This window comes from Buteo buteo, chromosome 1, assembly GCF_964188355.1.
Source record: "Buteo buteo chromosome 1, bButBut1.hap1.1, whole genome shotgun sequence".
NCBI lineage: Eukaryota > Metazoa > Chordata > Aves > Accipitriformes > Accipitridae > Buteo > Buteo buteo.
In genome coordinates, this window is record NC_134171.1 from 45,801,050 (window position 1) to 45,822,046 (window position 20,997).

Here is a 20,997-nt window from a genome sequence, read left to right on the forward strand (position 1 = left end):
TCAAATGAATGTTTTCTTTCCATATTCCTTTACTTGTTATTTGTGACACGTATCATGATTCTTAAATGTCATCCTTCAACAGAACAGAGTTGCAGCAGAATCATTGTTAAAATAATTGTTCAATTCTAGGGGGTTTTTATGCATGGCAAAAATAATTAGAGTTTCTCAATTTAATTGTAAAAGTATCATGCAATTTCTATTTGAACAGTAGGCTATTTAACAAAAATTGAGCTTGTTGCAATGTTTTTAGGGTCATCAAATACTTTTTCAAAAGGTAAAAAAAACCCTTTTCTGTATGTATTGCTGTTGATGTTTGAAGGCTCTGGTTCAATGATGGTTGTATATGTCTGTTTAGATGCAGGTTTTTTCAATGACTTAGCTTGGGAATTATTCTATAAAACACTAAATATATGCCAACATCCAGTGTCAAAGAACTCTATATTTCATCATCCCTTTCAAAATGCTGCTTACAACATTAAATTCTCTTTGTATTGAATTGTTTGCTTTAATTAACAAAGCAAACATTGAACTCGATAAGCTAGGGATATTTGTTCTGTAGTCCACAAAAAAAATAATCCAACAACAGCAAAAAAAGCCATCCATAAAATTCAAACTCTCTGAGTGATGAAATGACAATGTCATGTGGGAATCCTATTGAAATACTGATGTCTCAGTAAAATAACCACAGGGATGTTTTATCCATGGTTTCTGTGAAAAAGAAGGGAGAAGTCAACACAGAAATCCATTTACTTAGAAAATAGCTATGCTACCTAAAGATAGCATGCTACAGTGAATCAGTCAAAGGCCTGGAACAGGTAAGTGTGCTTAAAAGCAATATCTAATAACTTAACATAAAGAATGTTAAATTAAACTAGTCTCCAGACTGCATTGTAGCAGCTAAATGTTAATACACTCCATCCTATGTCCTATTTTGTTCACAAATACCTTTGGTAGAGATTAGGCAAAAAAAATTTAGACAGCAATAAAATTAGCCATTTGCTAGATAAAATGTAAGTACCTCTAGTCTGGCTCTTTTGAACAGCTGTTCTTCATCTTCCACTAATAAGTTGAAGAGCAACACTTTGAAAACATGTTTAGCTAGTAAGGGGAAAAAAGTTAATTGAACTTACTGCTTCATACACTTTAGTAAGAGATAAAGATAAAAAATATCCAACTAGGAAGATTGTTGGAGTTATTCAGGTGGGTTTTTTTGAAGGGAAATCCGGTTGTATTGGTTCACATAATCAAAGTTAAAAAGTAAGCATTAATAGAGGGTTCTTTTTTTGATTTTTGTAGTGGTAATTTATAATGGCATGTTGAAGACTTGGTAGAAATACTGTCTGTGTAACTGAAGTGCTAATATGGAAAACTATATTTATCTTAAAAAAGGCAAGTTATTGAAAGTCTTACCAGGTGGGTTAATTTTTAGGTGGGTTATTTTCTTCTCTTAATGAGCAACTAGCAGAATCACCTGAAGCACAGAATTGTGCAATGTGAAATTTAGTTGCCCAAACACCTTTGGGTAAAGAAATACAGTGAGATATATGTTTTCTGAATAATATGTTGAGTATATTTAAGGAAGGAAAACTGAAAGATTAAAGGGAAGTTCATCTAGATTTCAATTTTCATGTTTAAATTTCAATCTACAAGAAGACTGAAGATGTTATAATGAAAAGCAGCTTGAGTGAAATATGAGCATAAAATCACTGAGGCTATGTTCTCTGGGGAAGAATTAAAACTGGAGAGTGGGGACTGAAAAAAATAAATCCCAATAAATTGGGAAACTGGTAGGTGAGATCATGGAAGAATGTAAGAATAGTCATAATGGACCAGAGGTTAATCTAGCCCAGTATTTTGTCATTGATAATGTTTAGAAGATAGGATGTAAGAATAAGGCAGCACACAGTAATAATTTTTATCAAAGTTTGTTTACTGTGCAGCTTACAGACTCCCTGAGTGAGGTACTAAAGCTGAGTTTTCTGTGAATTTGAGGAATTTACAGAGAAGGTTACAAAGTTTGTGAAGAAAGAAGTAAGGAAGAACTGGTTGGGGGTATAGAGGTCAGGGCAACCTTGGCAGCAGTGACTATGAGATGCTATAGTCGAGGAGCCCAAGAAGAGGCAGCAAAGCAAAAAGCAGGAGCACAGCCCTGGACTTCAGGAGAGCAGGCTTCAGGCTGCTCAAGGACATGCTTGGTAGAACCCCATAGGAGACTGTGCTGAAAAGAGGAGGGGTCTAAGAGAGCTAGTTGATTTTCCAGGATCACTTTCTCTATGCTCAAGAATGGTCCATCACAGTGAACAGGAAACCAAAGGCAGCTTGAAGCCTGTATTAATGAACAAAGAGCTCCTGACAGAACTCAAATAAAAAGGAAGAAAGGTGGAAGCAAGGACAGGTGACCCAGGAAGAACACGGAGACATTATTTGAATGTGCAGGATTAGGAAAGACAAAGCCACCCTGGAACCGGGTCTGGTGAGGGACATGAAGGGCTTCTGCAGGGCTTCAGGGCTATATCAGCAGCAAAAGGAAGACTAGGGAAAATACAGACCTGCTGCTGAATGGGGCACGGGACCTGGTGACAAAAGAAGTAGAAGGGGCTGATGTACTGAAAGCCTCCTTTACCATGGTCTTTACCCGTAACGCTTGCCTTCAGGAATCCCAGATCCCTGAAACCTGTTTACAAAAGTAGTGCTTCTGTAATGAATCACTGAATCTAATGAGACATGTAGATATTGTAGCTTGGTGATTATTCCTATTCTAATGGATCGGACACCTGTTGGATACTTTGGGCTCTATGTGTGAGCCTGTGTGTATGTGTGAATATTTGTGTTGCATATAATTATAATGTGTGTATTTTATAGTACCATATCCTGTGGTTAATCACAAGGAGAGGATATTTTAAGTTATTTAAAGATTTTAAAGGCTATTTTAGAGGCTATTTATGTTAAGGAGTTTAAAATGCTATAAGCTGACCATGAATAAGTTGTATTGTATACATAAGAATATTGAGAAGCCTTGAAAGGTAGCTGAGTTTATGATAGACTATATTAACATGTAGCGTTCGCTACATATCAAGGTGCCACGCTTAGATCACTGGTCGGCCCGGACCAGGGAAAGAGACAGATAACACACACAGTGTGAGTGCCAACTTCCCCTTTTATTGCGCAGTTAATTCCTTTTATACTAACAAGGGGAGGTGGGGTTACAGGTACATCACAAGGCTGCGACTAACCCTCTAACTTTCCATGACATCGCGAGATCTTCCGAACGCCGAGCCCTACATTAACATTAGGCATACGATTATTGAACACGGGTTCCCTTCAGGAACAGGGGCTGACCTACATACCATAGAAAATCTGGCATACTTTTTCCTAGTAAGAAACTGACTGGTTTGCATGTTTTTCATCATAGTTTATACACTTTAATTTCTGAATTAAATGTTTTACAGTAGAAACTATCTACTAGGCTGAAAGACATTTTTCATAGCTTTACAGTTCTATTTTATATTCTTTGCTCAAATAATCTAATCGCTGTTTTATATAAAGACACTGCATATTTAACAATAAAAAGATTGCTAGGTGAGACTGAAAAGAAACTGTCAAAAAGTGTCCCTGAAAAAAGTAAATCATGGAATATAATGTAGAAAAAACAACTCCTAGTAGGATTTGTACATGCACTTTAGACTCCATGGAATGTAGACTGGAAGAACTAGATTAGACTAGGACTGCTATTTTAGGATGGTCCTTGCAGACATAAAAACTAACAAGGAAAATTAAAACAATATTAAATGTTGTATATGTATTTGCATTATTTGGCATTGTTTGCAACTGGTTGTAGATTTTAAATGATATTGTATTAATTAAAATTGAACTGAGAATTGAACTGGGAATCAAAATGAGGGTCAAATTTTGCACTCTAATCCACTGAAACTTGTATGCCAATTAAAGATATTTAAAAGAGCGATGCTAAAAATTGTGCCTTAAATTGAAGAAAAATGAGATATTTTTTTTTCTGTGTATCTGCTCATTTCAAAGTATGACCACTCTTACACAGGATGTCATCTACCTTGCTAAATTGTGCAGCGATTTAGTTTTTCTGTCTGATCAGATCCAATCCTAAATAGCTTTTCTTCTGCAAAGAACTATTATAGCTAAATAAACAAACATATTACTTCTGCAGAGTTTAACTAGTTGTTAAAATAAAAGTTGTATTTTCTTTTACAGACACAATATATGTGGCAAGATCAAACACCACCACCATTTACAAATACAATATTTGGGTTTCAGATTACTGTCAGCTATTCTGGTTTAATATTTGTGATGTTTGATATTTGCATCACAGCTTCGTTGCCAAGATGATGAGCATAATTACTGTAGAGATGGAGGTATAATTATGATAACCTTGTTTTTAATCTTTCCCGGTAGGATTTTGGAGATGATGGGTCCTTGTACATTACTAAGGTTACCACAACTCATATGGGAAATTACACCTGCTATGCTGACGGCTATGATAAGCTCTATCAAACTCATATTCTCCAAGTGAACGGTAAGGAAAAATGTTCTAATTACCAAGTCATAAGAGACTTGGATTTGGATTTTTTTAAGCAGATCTGTTGTTGCTGGTTTACTTTTTTTTATATTGTGTTACAGCTTAACAGAAAAAGCGATACAATTTTCTTTTTCTTACTGTTCTCCCATAAACAACTGTCATGGTTTAACCCCAGCCAGCAACTAAGCACCATGCAGCCACTCACTCACTCTCCCCCCACGCAGTGGGATGGGGGAGAAAATCAGGAAAAGAAGTAAAACTCATAGGTTGAGATAAGAATGGTTTGATAGAACAGAAAAGAAGAAACTACTAATGATAATGATAACACTAATAAAACGACAACAGTAATAATAAAAGGATTGGAATGTACAAATGATGCGCAGTGCAATTGCTCACCACCTGCCGATCGACGCCCAGTTAGTCCCTGAGTGGCAATTCCCCCCGTCCCCACTTGCCCCAGTTTCTATACTGGGCATGACATCCCATGGTATGGAATACCCCTTTGGCCAGTTTGGGTCAGGTGCCCTGGCCGTGTCCTGTGCCAGCTTCTTGTGCCCCTCCAGCTTTCTCGCTGGCTGGGCTTGAGAAGCTGAAAAATCCTTGACTTTAGACTAAACACTACTTAGCAACAGATGAAAACATCAGTGTTATCAACATTCTTCGCATACTGAACTCAAAACATAGCACTGTACCAGCTACTAGGAAGACAGTTAACTCTATCTGAGCTGAAACCAGGACAATAACCTTGCAAAACAATAAAATATAATAATTTTCATTTATTTCTTCCGTATGAATAATAGTAATTAAAAACAGTAAAGATAGTCCAGAGGACTTGCTCTTCACTGTGAACTGTTCACTTGGGAGGATTTTTAGTATGTTATCTGCAGAATAATAAGTGGTTTTATAAATATATATAGATATATACAGATAAAGTAGTTTTATTATTAATTTAGTAATTCTGGAGAACACATTGGGAAAAATAAGTGCATAGGTCTCTTGTGTTAAGAATGTTGCATTTAATATAAGATTAAAAAATGTCTTTTTTTTTTTTGGTGGGGGGTTGTGACCTTGTGCTTTCCTGTTATTTCGATGTTCATATTTTTTCTTTGACTCTTAAGTCTACCTTTCTGCAGTAAGGTACCAGTATTTGTTATTCCATATTGATACTTATTCTTATCCAGAATCATGTTTGAACTCAATCTTCTCCTGCAAATTTGCTTTGCATTAACAGGCTCTAACTTTCTCCTGAAGCATACTCTAGACCTAGTTTCTTGGCCACTGCTGTTGCCATCATTCTTTGTTTTGTTAATTGTTAATCAGTTGCATAAACCCTTATTATAATTGACTTTTCTTGACATCTCTTACCCCAAAATGCTGAAATATTTTCTGTATTCATATCTTTCATTGATATTCACACCAAATGCAGCTTCCAAGATTATTTTCTTTTAATATGACTCAATCTTCTTTTAATAGCCTTTTTTTTTTTACTTTCTGTTGTTAATATCCTTCACACTTTAAATTACTTTGACATTTAGTGCTTGTTTCCAGTTTTCTTAACATGTTGTCTCTGCCATTGTGTTTCTCCAGGAACTGGCTTAGAATATCTATTTATCCATCTCTCTCAATTTTTTTTTTCCAATTTCTTCCCCTCCCAACCCCCAACACTTTGTAAAATGGAGTGTCCTCCCTGAGCTAATACATGGCATCAACATCTTTTCCTCCTTCAAATTTTTCTTCAGGGATTGTTTTCTGTCATTTGAAAAGTCAGGTAGCAAACACTGGCTAAGCTAGTGAGAAGACTGAAACGCAGTTTACTTGTATTTTAATTCCTGGAGACATAGCAGAATTATTGGTGAGTTGAGCACATTAGAAGGTCCTTGACCAACTTTCTCAGGATCTGTTTTATATGTTCTGGTTTATCAAATTCTATTCTTGTCAACATGTTCCCTACGTATCCCAGTGTGTTAATAACCCTGAAGAGATGCATTGCAGCAGTTAAAATACTAAGATTCTTCATGTTTGGCTCAAGTTCAGCACACAATGAGGCAAAACTCTGCTTAAATTGAAGAAGGTTTTCTGCAAGATTAGAAAATCAAGAAACATAATTTGGGAGAGGTGAAGGAGGGCAACTGTAGATTTTTCTGGTGATGAAGTGGCTGTCAGGAAATTGTATTTTTCATCTGGAAACCACTGTAAACCTTTATGGTGCCAAAGGCAATCACTGCTGTTGCTCCTCTGTATCATTCATATAAATTTAAAGTTCTCCAAACAAATTGACTAATCCATGTTTGCTCTGCTCAGATAGCTTCTGTTTCACAAGTTGGCACTGGAGCGGTACCTTCCAACATGATTTTGGATGTTGATTTTTTGGGGGCACAAGGAAAAGGAGAAAGGAGTCCCTTTGAGCAATAGGATAATTTGCTGTGCGTATTGTGGATAAATGGACTTAAATCCATTGAGATTAAAAGTCAAATGAACAGCTCTTCTACAGTTTAGATCTGTACTTCTAAGCAGTAATCTTCCTAAGCACAGGCATGGTGGTCAGTACTTGTAGCTGTGATAGTGGCTGATTAATATAAAGTTATTTGTATTAACAAGAGAGTCAGACGAAAGGTTAATGAGATAATGAGGCTTTGTTGATCACAAAGATCTAACGTGAAGGTTCAATGAAAACAATGTAACTAGATTTTAAGTTCTTTCTTGATTTCCATTTGTGTGAATCTATATATTTTTAGAAAAAATATTTATATCTATTTACATCAACTAGTTTGCAAATATTATATATATATATAATTTTGATTTCTTTTTCTTTTAAGATTAAAATCTTTAGGTTTTGTTTTTTTGGGTTTTTTTTAGTTTTGAATTGACTGGTACAGTAGTAAAGAATAATGAGCTTCCTTTGGAGTCTTAACAATACAGCTAATGAGCACTGTAAAAGATATGCTTTACGGTGAGAAGATTCAGTCTAATCTTATACAAATAATATGGTAATGTAAATGTTGTAAGCAATATTATAATAAGTTGGTATTTAACCCTTTTTCATATAAACTATAAAAAAAAAGTAGTACTGGGGAAGGAGTAACTGTTAAATAATGCTAATTATTAACATTTACATAATACTTAAACTTTCAAAGTGTATAATTTCATGACTAGATGATTCTCAGACTATATGAATCTGAGCCTGTCAGTTTGATTTTTATTTTATTTCTCCATATATCTGTGATATTGAAATTCATTCCATCAGGAATTTTTCCTTTACTGTTGTTGACATCATATGTCATAAACCCCATGAATTGGAAAGTCTGTTCTCAGATAATGATAGGTGTATGTGATGGTCTTAGTATCACTGAAGACAAAGAGGAGCTATGTAATTCAGTCTCCCATAAAATATTTATAATATGAACTCCATAATTTGTCTGTTAAAATCTGTCTTTACTTAATTTGTATTTCAGAAGGATTTGTATCATTTCCCTTATGCTTGTTTATTAGCCTCTGTTTTTTTCCACAGCAGCCATTCAAAAGTTTATAGGGGAATTCTGGTAGAGTTCTTCTAAACAAAGTAGTAAACGGTGGTCAGAGCAAAAAATCTGTAACAAACTCAGATGTTCTTGTAATATGGGTCATTGTATTTCGTAGGGGGCCACCTGTCTAAAATGTCCTTTGATGGTATTAATATATTCAATTAACCACTTTATATGTTAATATTCAGTTATTTAAGACAACAGAAGTGTATACATCAGTTAAGGGAAAAAACAGAATCTGAATAATAAAACAAGACTTTTTCTTTTCTTATGTTTCTGTTATTGCTTATGTTAATTAAAGTGTTAAAGGAGCTTTTTTAAAAATGTTTAATCTTTCTTGTTATTACTGTTCTTAGGATTACATGAATGTGATATCTACCTCTGACACAAAAAAAGTCTTGAAAATTGCTATTGAAAAAGCTGAAATACCTAGAAAGTTTGTGTTTTGTCATTAACCCAATGTTCATCAAGTTACGGATCTATGCTGTCCATAACCAGAGATGTCAATATTATTGATCACATTGGCAGTTATAGACATGATACCTAGATGAGTTTAATTATTTTTTTTTAATAAGTCAGTTTTTCTATTTTACAAGCCATATACATTTCATAGCCTAGATATTTCAAAGTGTAAATTTGAGGAATTTCACTTTTGGAAAGCTGTTTCTAGACAAACAAACAAAACGTTATTAGCCATATTATAAACAAAAAGGAAGATTGCCTTCAAATTCAAACCTGCTCTAAAAATGATATGAGTTTATGGTGTATGTTACAAATCAACTTAATATATATGTAGCACCAACGTGACATTTTTCTTTCTGTTTATATATTAACAATGGTATCCTACTCCCTGAGCTTTCACATTGATTTATAAGGCAAGTTCTTTGCAGAGAGGTGACAAGAATTTTCCCCACCTTAGTTCCAAGACAAAAGGCCAAAAGTTTTGGTACCTTAAGGTGAAGAAAGGAGAGTCCAGACCCTCAGCCACATGTAAACTGGTTATTTATAATGTCTAAAGAATTGTTTACCACCTTTGTTTTCCCAAACAAAATATCTCAGTTTAATCAAAAAGGAGAGTTATCATATACAGCAATAGAAGAATCTAGTTCACTATATATATTACATGTTTCTTTCTTAAACACATACATTATCCCTGGATTCCAGATAGCTTGAACAGACTATTTTCTCTTTTTCACCCCTATTAGACCTGACTGAAATAATCTTCAGGAGTTTTTATAGCAATTATAAGAGGTGTTGAATAACTACATATTCATATTTGGAACCAACAGTCTCACATGGCCTTTTGAACTGAATGATAAGGGATGTAGGATTAATTCAGTTATGTATTCTATATAATTCTGCTGAATACAATCATGCAATGTCTTCTCTCCCCTCCCTTTTTAACCTATCTAATGACCTCTCCTTTATAAAGTAGGCTTCTTTAGGTTAAGATATTAGAACATACCTCTTTGAAAATCAGTGTGAACAATCACGTTATTTGTGTACTTAAAATTTGCTTTCTGGTTAGATTTATGGTCAGTTACACAAAAAAGTGATTGAAATGAACCCAAATAGTTTACATCAAGCTTGTCATATCAAATTAACTTCTTAGTCTGAGCCCACACTGCACTTATATTTTAATAATTATAAAATAATTGCACAGTTGCACAGTTCTTGGCAGCATGTTACTGGTAGGCTCTGGGGTAATATGAAATAAATTATAATGCAAAACAAGGGTTGAAAAACTTCTCTAGTTGTATAGATAACCTATAAGACACAGATTTGCTGAGGAAAGTGGGAAATGACAGAAAACGGAGGAAAGATAGGGCAAGAAATAAACTCTAGTGTCATGCAAGTATCTCTGTGTCTGGGAAAACACTGCTAAAGGGAACAGGATCTACTACAGAAATATGGGATAGTAGAATAAAACTCAGACCTACTTTCACTTGATCAGGTCCTCACCTTCACATCTCCTAACCCTTAAGTAGTTAACTTAGCAACAACAGCATCTTGTGATGCAGGATTTGATTTTGTTTGTTTGTTTAGGAAGTACTCGATTTCAGTTATATTTTATAAAACTTTTGCTAAGAATAGAGTTGCCCCAAAAATATCATCTGCCTTTTGCCCAAGGTAAACTAATACATTTCTTTTTCTATTCAGTGAAAATTCTCCAAAGTTGGACTGTTAAAAAAATTTCTCTTCACGCACACTCAGTAGAAGTCTGTTAAGATGTGGTAGTTAAATACCCATAAGTTTTTATATGCAATGAGAATATTTCACTGGCACAAAAAAGACAAGAAATATCCTATCATAGGTAGTCAAGAATGCAATGAGTTGCAGTGCCTTGCTATTGGTCCTACAAGTTGTTTGTGTTGCTGAGATGCTTGAGAGTATTAAATGATGGCAAACCTGTCTCTAAGGAGATGGAGCTCCTTGCCCATCTTGAGGCAAGGTGGAAAAGTAAACTATCTGGCTTTGATGCAGTGGGAAATCTGCAACATGGGGTAGGCTGCCTAGAGGACCTTCTGTCAAGAAATGCTGACCAGGGCAGACATGAAAATTGGACCCTAAGAAATGAGGCAAAGTAGGATTGGGAGCTGAGGTGCAGAAAGAGGCTCAGACCATCTAAGCATGCAGTTGAGTGGGGCTTGGTCTGAGGAACACAGTGGGGAAGGCAAGGTCTCAGTATGGAACACACAGATCCTATGGGAGAGGAGACAGAACAGGGAAGAAGTGGAGGGGGAACAGGAATGGGAATGTCAGGCTTGAGATGAAAAGTAGAGATCCGTGTCCATAAAAGCTAAGTCCCTTCCAGAAACTCAGTAGAAACCTTAAATCCCTGATTTTTATACGCTCATGCTCTCAGCTGGTAGTCAAAGCAACTAGCAGCCATAATTTTCATATTTGTTATCTCCTTCTGTGTTCTTTTATTACATTTTTGCAGTTTGCATATTGGGGTTATGTGCAATTTTCCATGTATATTATTCAAAAAGACCCTCATCTCTAACTATGTTTAAAATATCTCTGAAACCTACTGATTTTTGTATCCTATCTGAGATACAGTACATTTGCATATTTCTTGCAGTGTAGAAATCTGAGGTATTTTTGTGCTCTAATACGATAGCATGCTGGGACATTTCTTGTAAACAGCTGGATAGCATTTGAAAATATTTAATCTCGTGCCAAAATAGACACAGTTAATTTTTGATCTTGTTATCTTCTTTCATTATCAACTGATACTTCATCCTCTACCCAGCTGTGTTTTATGACACCAGCTAAGTATTCCACATTTTTAAAGCTGCTTTAAACAAAACTTTGGAGACCAGGAAATACGCTTTTTTAACCTTTATTACAGTTAATTTTTTTTATTGTTAGAAACAACGTCAAGCAAGTTCTTTCTATACATAATTAAAGATATGATCAATAATTATTCGTCTAAAAATCTACACAGCAGTATTTTTAAATCCTGCTTCATCATTGATTACCAATAGGAATATGTCCACTGTGCTGTCATATGCCCTCTTTCTGCCAGTGCTGATGTGTGTTAAATAGCAGATTTTTAGTTGGTAAGCATATACTGCAGCAAGTTTCCTAACCCTGGAAAAGTGATGTCAACAATTCTTATGTTTTGCTAATAATGAAACTCAGAAGACTAGTCTTGTAAGTGTCCCGTTTAATATCATCATTAATGCTTTGGATGATGGGGCAGACTTGTACCTTCAGCAAGTTTCCAGATGACAGCGAACTGGGAGTGGCTGATACACAAGGGGGTCATGCTGCCATTCAGAGGGAACTTGGCAGGCTGGAGAAATGGATCGGCAGGAACCTCATGAAGTTCAACAAGGGGAAGTGCAAAGTCCTACACCTGGGGAGGAACAACCCCATGCACCAATATATGCTGGGGGCCAGCCAGGTGAAAAGCAGCTTTGCAGAAAAGGACCAAGGAGTCCTGATGGACACCAAGTTGACCATGAGCCAGCAATGTGCCCATGTGGTAAAGGCGGCAAATGGTATCCTGGGCACAGGAGGTCCTGTCTGAACATCAGGAAACACTTTTTTTACTGTGAGGGTGACCGAGCACTGGCACAGGTTGCCCAGAGAAGTGGTAGAGTCTCCCTCCTTAGAGATATTCTGAAATCTAGATATGGTCCTGGGCAACTGGCTCTAGGTGGCCCACCTTGAGCAGGGGGACTGAACAAGATGACCTCTGGAGGTTCCTTTCAACTTCAACCATTATGTGATTCTGTGATTACATGTTTTATACAGGTAAAATGGATTGCTGATAGTTTTTGAGAGAAGGGAAAGGTGGAGATGAAGTATTAAAGAAAAGGTTTGTGGAACAGAACAATTAAAATCTCTGTACATCACATCATAACTTACTGGTTGTACATTATTCATATTTTATAAAGATATTTAAGGAAAACTAAAAATCTTGTTACTCAACCGCAAACTATTGAATTAGAATTCAGGCTTTTTCCATTGATACCACAGACAGTGAAAAGAGGTTTTTCTCATAGAACATTCTGCTTCATAAATTTATTGTGACAGAGTTCAGCATTGAATGTCACTGAATATGTGACTAATACCACATCTGTGTGTTGTTTATATATAGGTGCAGGAGTCTTTAGAATTGCTTATAATTATTTTTCTTAAAATGAAGATAATACTCTTCTCCACTAAATTGTAATTGTTTCCTGCCTTCAGTTCCACCAGTCATCCGAGTCTATCCAGAGAGCCAGGCAAGGGAGCCAGGTGTGACAGCCAGCCTTCGGTGCCATGCTGAAGGTATTCCTAACCCACAACTTGGTTGGCTGAAGAATGGAATTGATATCACTCCGAAGTTATCTAAACAGCTAACTCTTCAAGGTAAAGGGGCATATTTATTGTTTTCTGCAGGTTCCAAATGCTTTATCAGTGCATCCTTTCTGTACTAGCTGTCCTTCTTACATAGTTTCAACTAAGGGCTGGATTCTAAGCTGAAACATTTCAGAAGTTGTTGTCCAATTACTCCCCAAAACACATATATTCTCTGCTTTCTCTTTGTTAGAGTAATGGTTGTACTTGTAGGATTACCAGTATATTCTAATATGCTTTTCTCTATTCAAAAGGGTGCAGTTTCTGAGTAGAGCAAGCAGCCCAAGTCCCAGTCCCACCCCCTATTAGAATTTTCACTACATCTATATTAATGCCATTCAATGAGCATTCAACAGTAATATTTAAATTAGGAAGCAATGTTTTTGTCTGTAAAGATTTATTCTACGGCATTGATACTGATCTAGTTATTATCCAGATTTAAATTTAGATCAGAACATGGACCAAAATTAATCTTTACTGCAGCTCAGTTGAAAACAGGTTTCTGACTGATAAGAATCTCAGTGAGACTTGGGGACCTGGTGGTGGAAAGGATAGGAGGAGAAATACCTGAAATGGATGTGCTGTTTTCTGAGGAGTCTCAGCAGACCTCGAGGGGAGTGCAAAGTCACTGCACAAAAAAACAAAACAAAACAAAACAAAACAAAACAAACCAACTAAAGGAAAGTCTTACTTTTAATCAACAATAAAGGCCAGTATATGAATCTTCTATGAATCTTCAGGGCTCAGCAAATTCAAAGCCAAAACATTCTACCTTCTGCAGCCCTTCTTGTGATTTTTGATCAGCCATAGGAAAAACAATCTTGTGCTGCCAGTGCTCCCTTCAAAACCTTCTCTCATTCATCTGCAAAACCAGATGTGTATTAGGATAGGACAGCAATCAGGCTGCAGTGTAAGAAACAGTGGGACAGGCAGATGGCAAATGCTTCTCTGAAGAGAGTCTTACCTTCCTGATAGGTGTCATAGTCCTCTGTTCTTCCATGGCCCTCTCTCCTGGACGTATGTGAACAGTTGCCTTGCAGAAACACTTTCCACTATCAGTAGAAAGTGATGGATTCCTCTTCCATAGCAGCATTCTGTTAATTTCTACTGTAGGGATTTGAGTGGAATTTTTTTTTCCTTCACCTCTGTATCATATATTTATGATAAATTAATGAAAATTATTCTTCTCTAAGCAAAATATATTTAATTCCATTTTCTTGAATGTACTTATTTGAAATAAAATTTTTAAAATCTCACTGCATTTTCCCTGAGTTTTTCCCAGGCTAAGCTATCTATGCATTAGTTTCAAGCAAAAGATGATCTAGAAGGAGTTTTACACCATAACCCAGTGCCCCTTCTAGTCCATGTTTTAGAATACCTAGAAAGCTGTTTTTGTAAAATAGATCCTACAGTTGAACAAGCATACTATACTTAAAATGCAATGAATCATTGGTCACATCATTATTCACATCACAATACTTAAAAGACCTTTGCCTGTGAAACCTGAACTATTTGTTGACATTCTTACTCAAGCTGACATACAATTCCTGAAGTGGTTTCCATAGACTCTGACACTGATGTAAGTGTAAAATTCCAATGCACCTGTTTTTCTATTGTTACACTGCATTCACATGAAAACAAAACCAGGTGCCTCTGGTTACTAGATATGAATAATTTTATTAAAATTACTATTTATGTTGAAATTTTAGCCCATGGAAACCTGGGTTATTTTGTGTAAAGCCAATGACAGTGTCAAGTAACCAAATATAATAAAAACATAACATTTACCTAATTTTAAAGACAACCATGGTCATTTAAACATATATAAAACTTCAGACTGATATTTGGCTCTGAAGTGCAAGATCAGCTGAGGTATTCCAGATATCTGTGAGGTGAATAATAGTGCATGTAATTCACTAGCCAGTTGAATACATTTGGATTAGCTTGGCATGCCTCCAAGTTATGAACTCAGGAATGAAAATGGTTTAATTAGTGTGAGCAGAGAAAGCCTTCTGAATGTATAATCTGAAAGCACTGTAGCATATCTGCATGTTGAATTTTTCCTGTCCTTTCAGCAAATGGTAGTGAGGTTCACATTAGCAATGTGCGCTATGAAGATACAGGAGCATATACTTGTATTGCAAAGAATGAAGCAGGGGTGGATGAAGACATTTCTTCTCTTTTTGTAGAAGATTCTGCTCGAAAGACCCGTAAGTATTATAAGAAGTATAAAAATACATGTAGCCCTCACTTAAACATTAAATTAGTATTAAAAACTATGAAACTTTAAACAAATTAAAATAAGCGTGTGTAGTAACTGTTTAAAAAAAATAAAGTTTAAATAATGATACCCAAGAGTCACCAAAGGCAGAGTGTGTAATCTGAAGTTTATTTAGAAATAAATGAAATCTCTGATACATTCTGTGAATTGGCATATTTTTCACATTGCTGTTAAAACTTGGATGGTTCCCTCATGATAGATTTGTTGCATACGAAGGGAATATGAAGGGAAAAAAAGAACTGGATGCCTAAATAAGGCAAAGCAGTAGTCCTGGTGTGGTTTCTGGGGGTGGTTGGGGGTATGAGAGGAAGACCTTTTCCAGTCTTTCTTCCTGTATGTTCTTGAGATATACCAAGAGTAAAACTTGGCCCTTGTGACATGAGAGTCATTACAAGACTTGATCTCACTTGATCTCACCTGCTGGAGTGCTCAGCAGGTCCAGATCAGTTCCAGCCTGCCCATGCTGCCTTGTGCCTGGATAACTGTGTCTCTTCAGAAATGTGGAGCAACAGTGGCCACATTCACTTGCTAAATTGGGAGTTCAATGTGCCAAAGAAATCTCTACCACTACCAAAAAGTAGCTTTCTTTATCCTCTGTTGAATGCTAGTGGGGTTTATTTGTCTGCCTATTATTTGTCTACCTTGCTACTTCTTTCCCCTTCCCTTTCTTTCCTCTGCTCAGACAAATTCATTCCTGAGTTTACAGTTCACCCATTCATTTTTGCTTTTTTTGTTGATTTTTTTCTTTTAAATCGGTTACTTTAATAAATACTATATATTCATTAGAAATATATCCAGTAAAATGATAGTTATTTTACTAGTGAGTCTGACTGCATTAACTTAAGGTATTCCTGTTTATCTAGAAGCTTATTCAACAGTGCTAAGTACTCAACAGAAGATACTAGAGGCAGAATTAGTAGCACTGCAAGTCTGTCTGACACTTCCTGTCACAAGACACTGAGTACAGTTACATATAGGTTTATTATGCTTTAAACGTTTCGGAGGAACTCTTCCATGCAGGAAAATTTTATAATCCAAATGTTAATATCTTTACTTAGCTGCTTTCAGTAACACTAATTATAACTGTCATTTCAAAAGTCTTAACGTTTTTTTTAGTTGTCATGAAAATGACTGCTCACGTTTCTGAGAAGGCAGCTGAGGATAAATAAATTGTTTGATCATGCTGAATTTCTACTAATCTGGTGATATGACATAGCTTGGTCACCTCCATTTGCCTTTTGCTGTCTGTGAAAAATGTTGTGAATATTGCCAAATTAAAAAAACCTGACAAACTAGAATTCGTTTATGCTTAGTTAAGACTTGTTTGGCCTTAACAACAAAATAATTATATCCAACTGTCCAGTTTCCAAGTGTTTTAGTTACCTTATTGTTGTATCCTCTGAAGACTTGATCTGCAGTGATTATGCAGGAATAGCCACACCTATGCAAACGACTGTTTTCAGGAATTGTGATGTACTAATTTTAGATCAGCTAACTTTACAGGATTTATAAAATCACGTGCTATGCAATGACCATTGCTTGCAACAACTGCTTTGAAACCTACCAGCAGTACATTGTTATGATGACCATTGGTGTCATGAAAGATGTAAATGAAGGAAGACAGAATATAAACCCAATTATTTTTAAGACAATGAATCCAAAAGACACAGTTTCCTTCCTTCCTATAAAAGTCATTTAGTCTGCAAATTATATGTTGAAGGGAGGCATTTTACCATTGTGTTCCTTGGTGTCTGAACATGGTTTCCTAAAAATTGGTAGATATGTAAATACACATATAGTCCATAGCTGTATAATTATACTATTCAAATATAGGTGCAACAGATATTTACATGAGATGCTTACTCTGATACTCTGATTTGCTTACTTTGGCACAGAAAATCATTTCTGTACATGCAAGATGACTAAGGCACATACTAATAAAAAAAGCAGTTACTATCAATATCATTATCACAACTATGTGAATAAACTGTCTTCACAGGTACAAATTTTGATAGATGCCGTTTAAAAAAATGCTTCTGCTTAAAAAAAAAAGTGCCATTACAGGGAGGAGTTGCTAGCATTGGAAAACTGAAAGTAAGACTAGAAGGGCTTTATTATTAACTCTTTTTGACTTGTTTTTATATTTCTCCCAAAACACTGGTTCTTGCAGCAAATTAGGGATTATTAGGGAAGAAAATGACATAGGAACAACCACCTGGATAGGATGGTGGGCTTTTGTTCCCCCACCCACACATTTTAAGCACAATGCTTCTACTACTTTAATTTAAAGTCTGCTGATTAGGTCACAAGTTATATTCTAAAGATAGTCTCTGGTGATGTAAATGTGATTTCATATGATTGATATAAACTATACCTGTCATAGATGACATTTTTATAAATAATTTTGATTTTATCCTCCTTTAAGACAATAAAGCAGGCATGTTTATTTTTTATTTTTTATTTTTTTTTTCCTTACTGTAGTACTCCCTTCTGGAAATCTTAGGATGTTGCTTTGAACGAAAGTAGAACAGAATCTCAGTAGCTTGTCAGTTAATCTGGGTTTGTCTACTTTTTAAATGTCACATAAGGTAAAAATCATAGCAAAATAAAAGCATTTTGGAACATTGTATTGATTGAGTATTGAGAGGGTAGTGAGAACTTTTATGGTGGAGCTCTAAAATATAAACTACAATTGCACTGCATTGAGCATGAAAGTAATTTTATAAGCAACATAATGAATATAGAACATGGTTCCATTTTTACCAGTGTATGTATTTTATTTCCTCTAAAGTTTAATAGTCAAAGGAAACATTCACTTTTATACTTATCTGGCCCATTGTTTATGTGCATATGAAAGTTTTTGGTTTTTAATGCTACTTTGCATAATAAACTAAATTTTTGGTAGTTATTTGTGGAACCTCATTTTCAACTCATCCCAAATTTGTTATGTAGAAAACTCAGTACAATGCTTTGAGAAAAAATTAATATATGTAGCAGAAAGGGCATAGCTAGCTCATTTCTTTGGGAAAGGGTAGTGTAACCAGCTCCTAAGAGAAAATCTTATATTTTCTGGCACCTCTGCCTGAATTAAAACCAATGCCATTATGGATAAGTAGATTGTTAAATAACAAGCAAAGCTTTCTGTCACCGTCACCTGTGTGACTAAAAGTGTTATCAGATTGCTAGGTTTTCAAAACTCACAGCATTGGTTAGAGAGGCATCTAATGCATGTGTCTGTATTATAAACAGAAAAGAAATAGAGCGAATGGCAAACCTATACTGAATTGTTGGAAGTGTGATGCTAGTAGCAAAAATAAAAACACATAATGTAGAGTATGACTTTGGGGTGCCAGGGCATTATTTATTTTCAAGTTTCCAGTTTCAGAATTTTGAATTCCAGTTCCCAAGAAAAGTCAATATACTTTAATGATAATGATTTATCATCAAGATGGTAATTTAAGATCCATGTGAATGGAAATTACAGTAAAAGTGCTTTGTCATCCATGTCTGTTCAGTAGATGCTAGCACTGAACACTGAACCATTGCTCTGTCACACATAGGTAAAATTTTTAATAGTGGAAGACAGTCTCGAGAATAGTTTGGCCTATTCTTACCACGTCAGCCTTTTTCAGTGTGCACTAAAAATAAAACTTCTGAAAATATGCTTTCATTTTGGCATTGTCTCAGGTGAGAGGAATTAAATTATCACTATAGCATACTGCAACAAAAATAATTTCTCTGGGGTTTGACACAGTAAAAACCTCCAAGCAGTCGATGATTTACATAGTGAGTGGACACTTCTTGGGAGTTTGGTAGAGTTCTGAAGATGCCATTCACATTTAGTAGACCCAGGCTTTAGGACTTCCAGAACAGAGTAGATTTTCAATGTAACTGCTTTTTCTTTGCTCCGTGGGCTTTTGTGGATGTGAAAGTAAGGATAACTTTCTTCTTGTGCTCCTGGCTCTTCTTGGCTCCTTGAGTGGTCCTCAAGTAGCATTGAAGGAAAGGTAGGTAAGGAGGAATAAGACTGAGTAAATTGATGAAGTGAAAGAGACCTGGGGAGAGGGACAATGGAAGAGGCCAATAATGTGAGGAAGAAAGGGAGGACACAGGCAGCAGCAGGTGAAAGAGGACAGATTAATGAGAACACTTAAACACTGAAGGAGAAAGAATGGGAGGAAAAAGGGATGGGAGAAAAAAGGAATAGGAACACAAGGGCAAAATGATCTCTTAAAACCTACATAATAATCCTCTATAAGATGTGGAGTTGCATCCAGGAGTATCTAGTCACTTTAATGTCTTGTCATTAGATTTCTGTGATCACACAGCGGCAGTGTACATCTTGTACTGCTGCTCCTTTTTAATCCATGTGGAGAATAACACTACTTCTAGTACCAATTAAAACAAATAAGAGACATATCTGAGAAGACTGAACTTTCTATTGTTCTAGTAAGTGGAACATTTTATTTTACTTGCCTTTTCAATTAAGACAGCATATCAGAGTATAAATATATACTAAAGGAAAATCTGCAAACATGAAAAAATTAGTCAAAAGAAAGTTTGTATGTAGAAACAGTCTATACTGTGAGATAATTTTGATAACATTTATTTATCTAGTTGTTCATGTGGTATTTTTACCATCTCTGACAGAAAGTAGTTGGTTTCCCTGATTGAAGAGTCTAAATGAAGTTTTACTAATTAAGCTTTCAGTAATTCTTCAGGCTTTGAAGCATGCTGCTTCTATATCAGAGCTGAAGAAGGGCTTGGTATGTGAAAGCCTATCTGCTTTTTCCAGCAATACCAATTGCTGCAGAGCCCATTGTGAAGACCCTGACTGTCTTCCTGAGAACTTCTGTGTAGGTGTTGGAAGGTTGCTATTAGGTGCTCCCAAAGCCTTCTCCTCTCCAGGCTGAACAAGCCCAGTTCTCTTGTTAATTTTCTTCCTGGTGTGCAGATTTTAAAATGTGGTCTTTGTTCTCCCTTCTTCTTCCCAGCAGGGCCCTTGCTGGAGAATGTTTAGATTTTGTAATTGTCCCAATCCAATATTGGGGAGGGTTCTTAAATGATCCCAAGAGCGAGATTAAGACACAAACGAGGTCAGATGCCATACAACCTTACAAGTTTTATTTCCTCTAACAACTGGTAATAGCAACAGGACAGAGGGGAGAAGAAAGGAAAATGAGGCAGATCAAAGCAAGAAAACGGAAGAGATGCAGCAAGACTAGTTACCACCACCACGAAGCCAGCAACATCCCGTTGACTCAGTCTTGATGCAGGTTATGGAGGGTCCAAGTTCCAGGTTCCAGCCAAAGTCCCAGTTCCAAGTGCTGCAGTCCCTTTTCAGTTGCTTTTTCAGTTTTTTGAGAGAGGAGTATGCAGTTCTTTTATTGTCCCGGTCCCCACGATTTCTCCAAAAAGTCCACCCATTTCCATGGAGCTCATTATCATACGTGCCACCCCATGTTCCTCCATGGGCGCGTGCCCAGGTGTTCACGGTGGTTTCTTCACCATGCTCGTGGGCAAGCACAGCTTGGTAGCTTCAGGCAGATATGGTGGTTTCTTCAGGGACATTTTGTTTCCTTCAGCGCATACTCCCCCACAGCAACAGGATGTTGAGGCTAGCAAATGGTAACTGTGCAGCAGCAATGTTGAGACAAACATAGTCCAACACAGTCTCTTACAGTAATCTCTGTTGGAAAAGATGTATTTTAATCTGAGAAAATTTGGACTTAAACTGAAGGTAAATGTTTCATGAAAATGTTCTGCTGTAACTGGAAACTACTTATGATCAT

The 20,997-nt window shown here is 36.1% G+C and overlaps 1 protein-coding gene across 1 annotated transcript in view; it reads left to right on the plus strand.

Annotated features, from left to right (window-relative positions):
* FSTL5 (follistatin like 5) overlaps positions 1-20,997 on the plus strand; it is a 312,282-nt gene that overhangs the window by 229,345 nt on the left and 61,940 nt on the right. Inside the window, exons 7-9 of the mRNA XM_075029092.1 lie at positions 4,426-4,546; positions 12,775-12,936; positions 15,000-15,134. Of these exons, the coding sequence (XP_074885193.1) occupies positions 4,426-4,546; positions 12,775-12,936; positions 15,000-15,134 (418 nt within the window). The remainder of the gene's footprint in view (positions 1-4,425; positions 4,547-12,774; positions 12,937-14,999; positions 15,135-20,997) is intronic.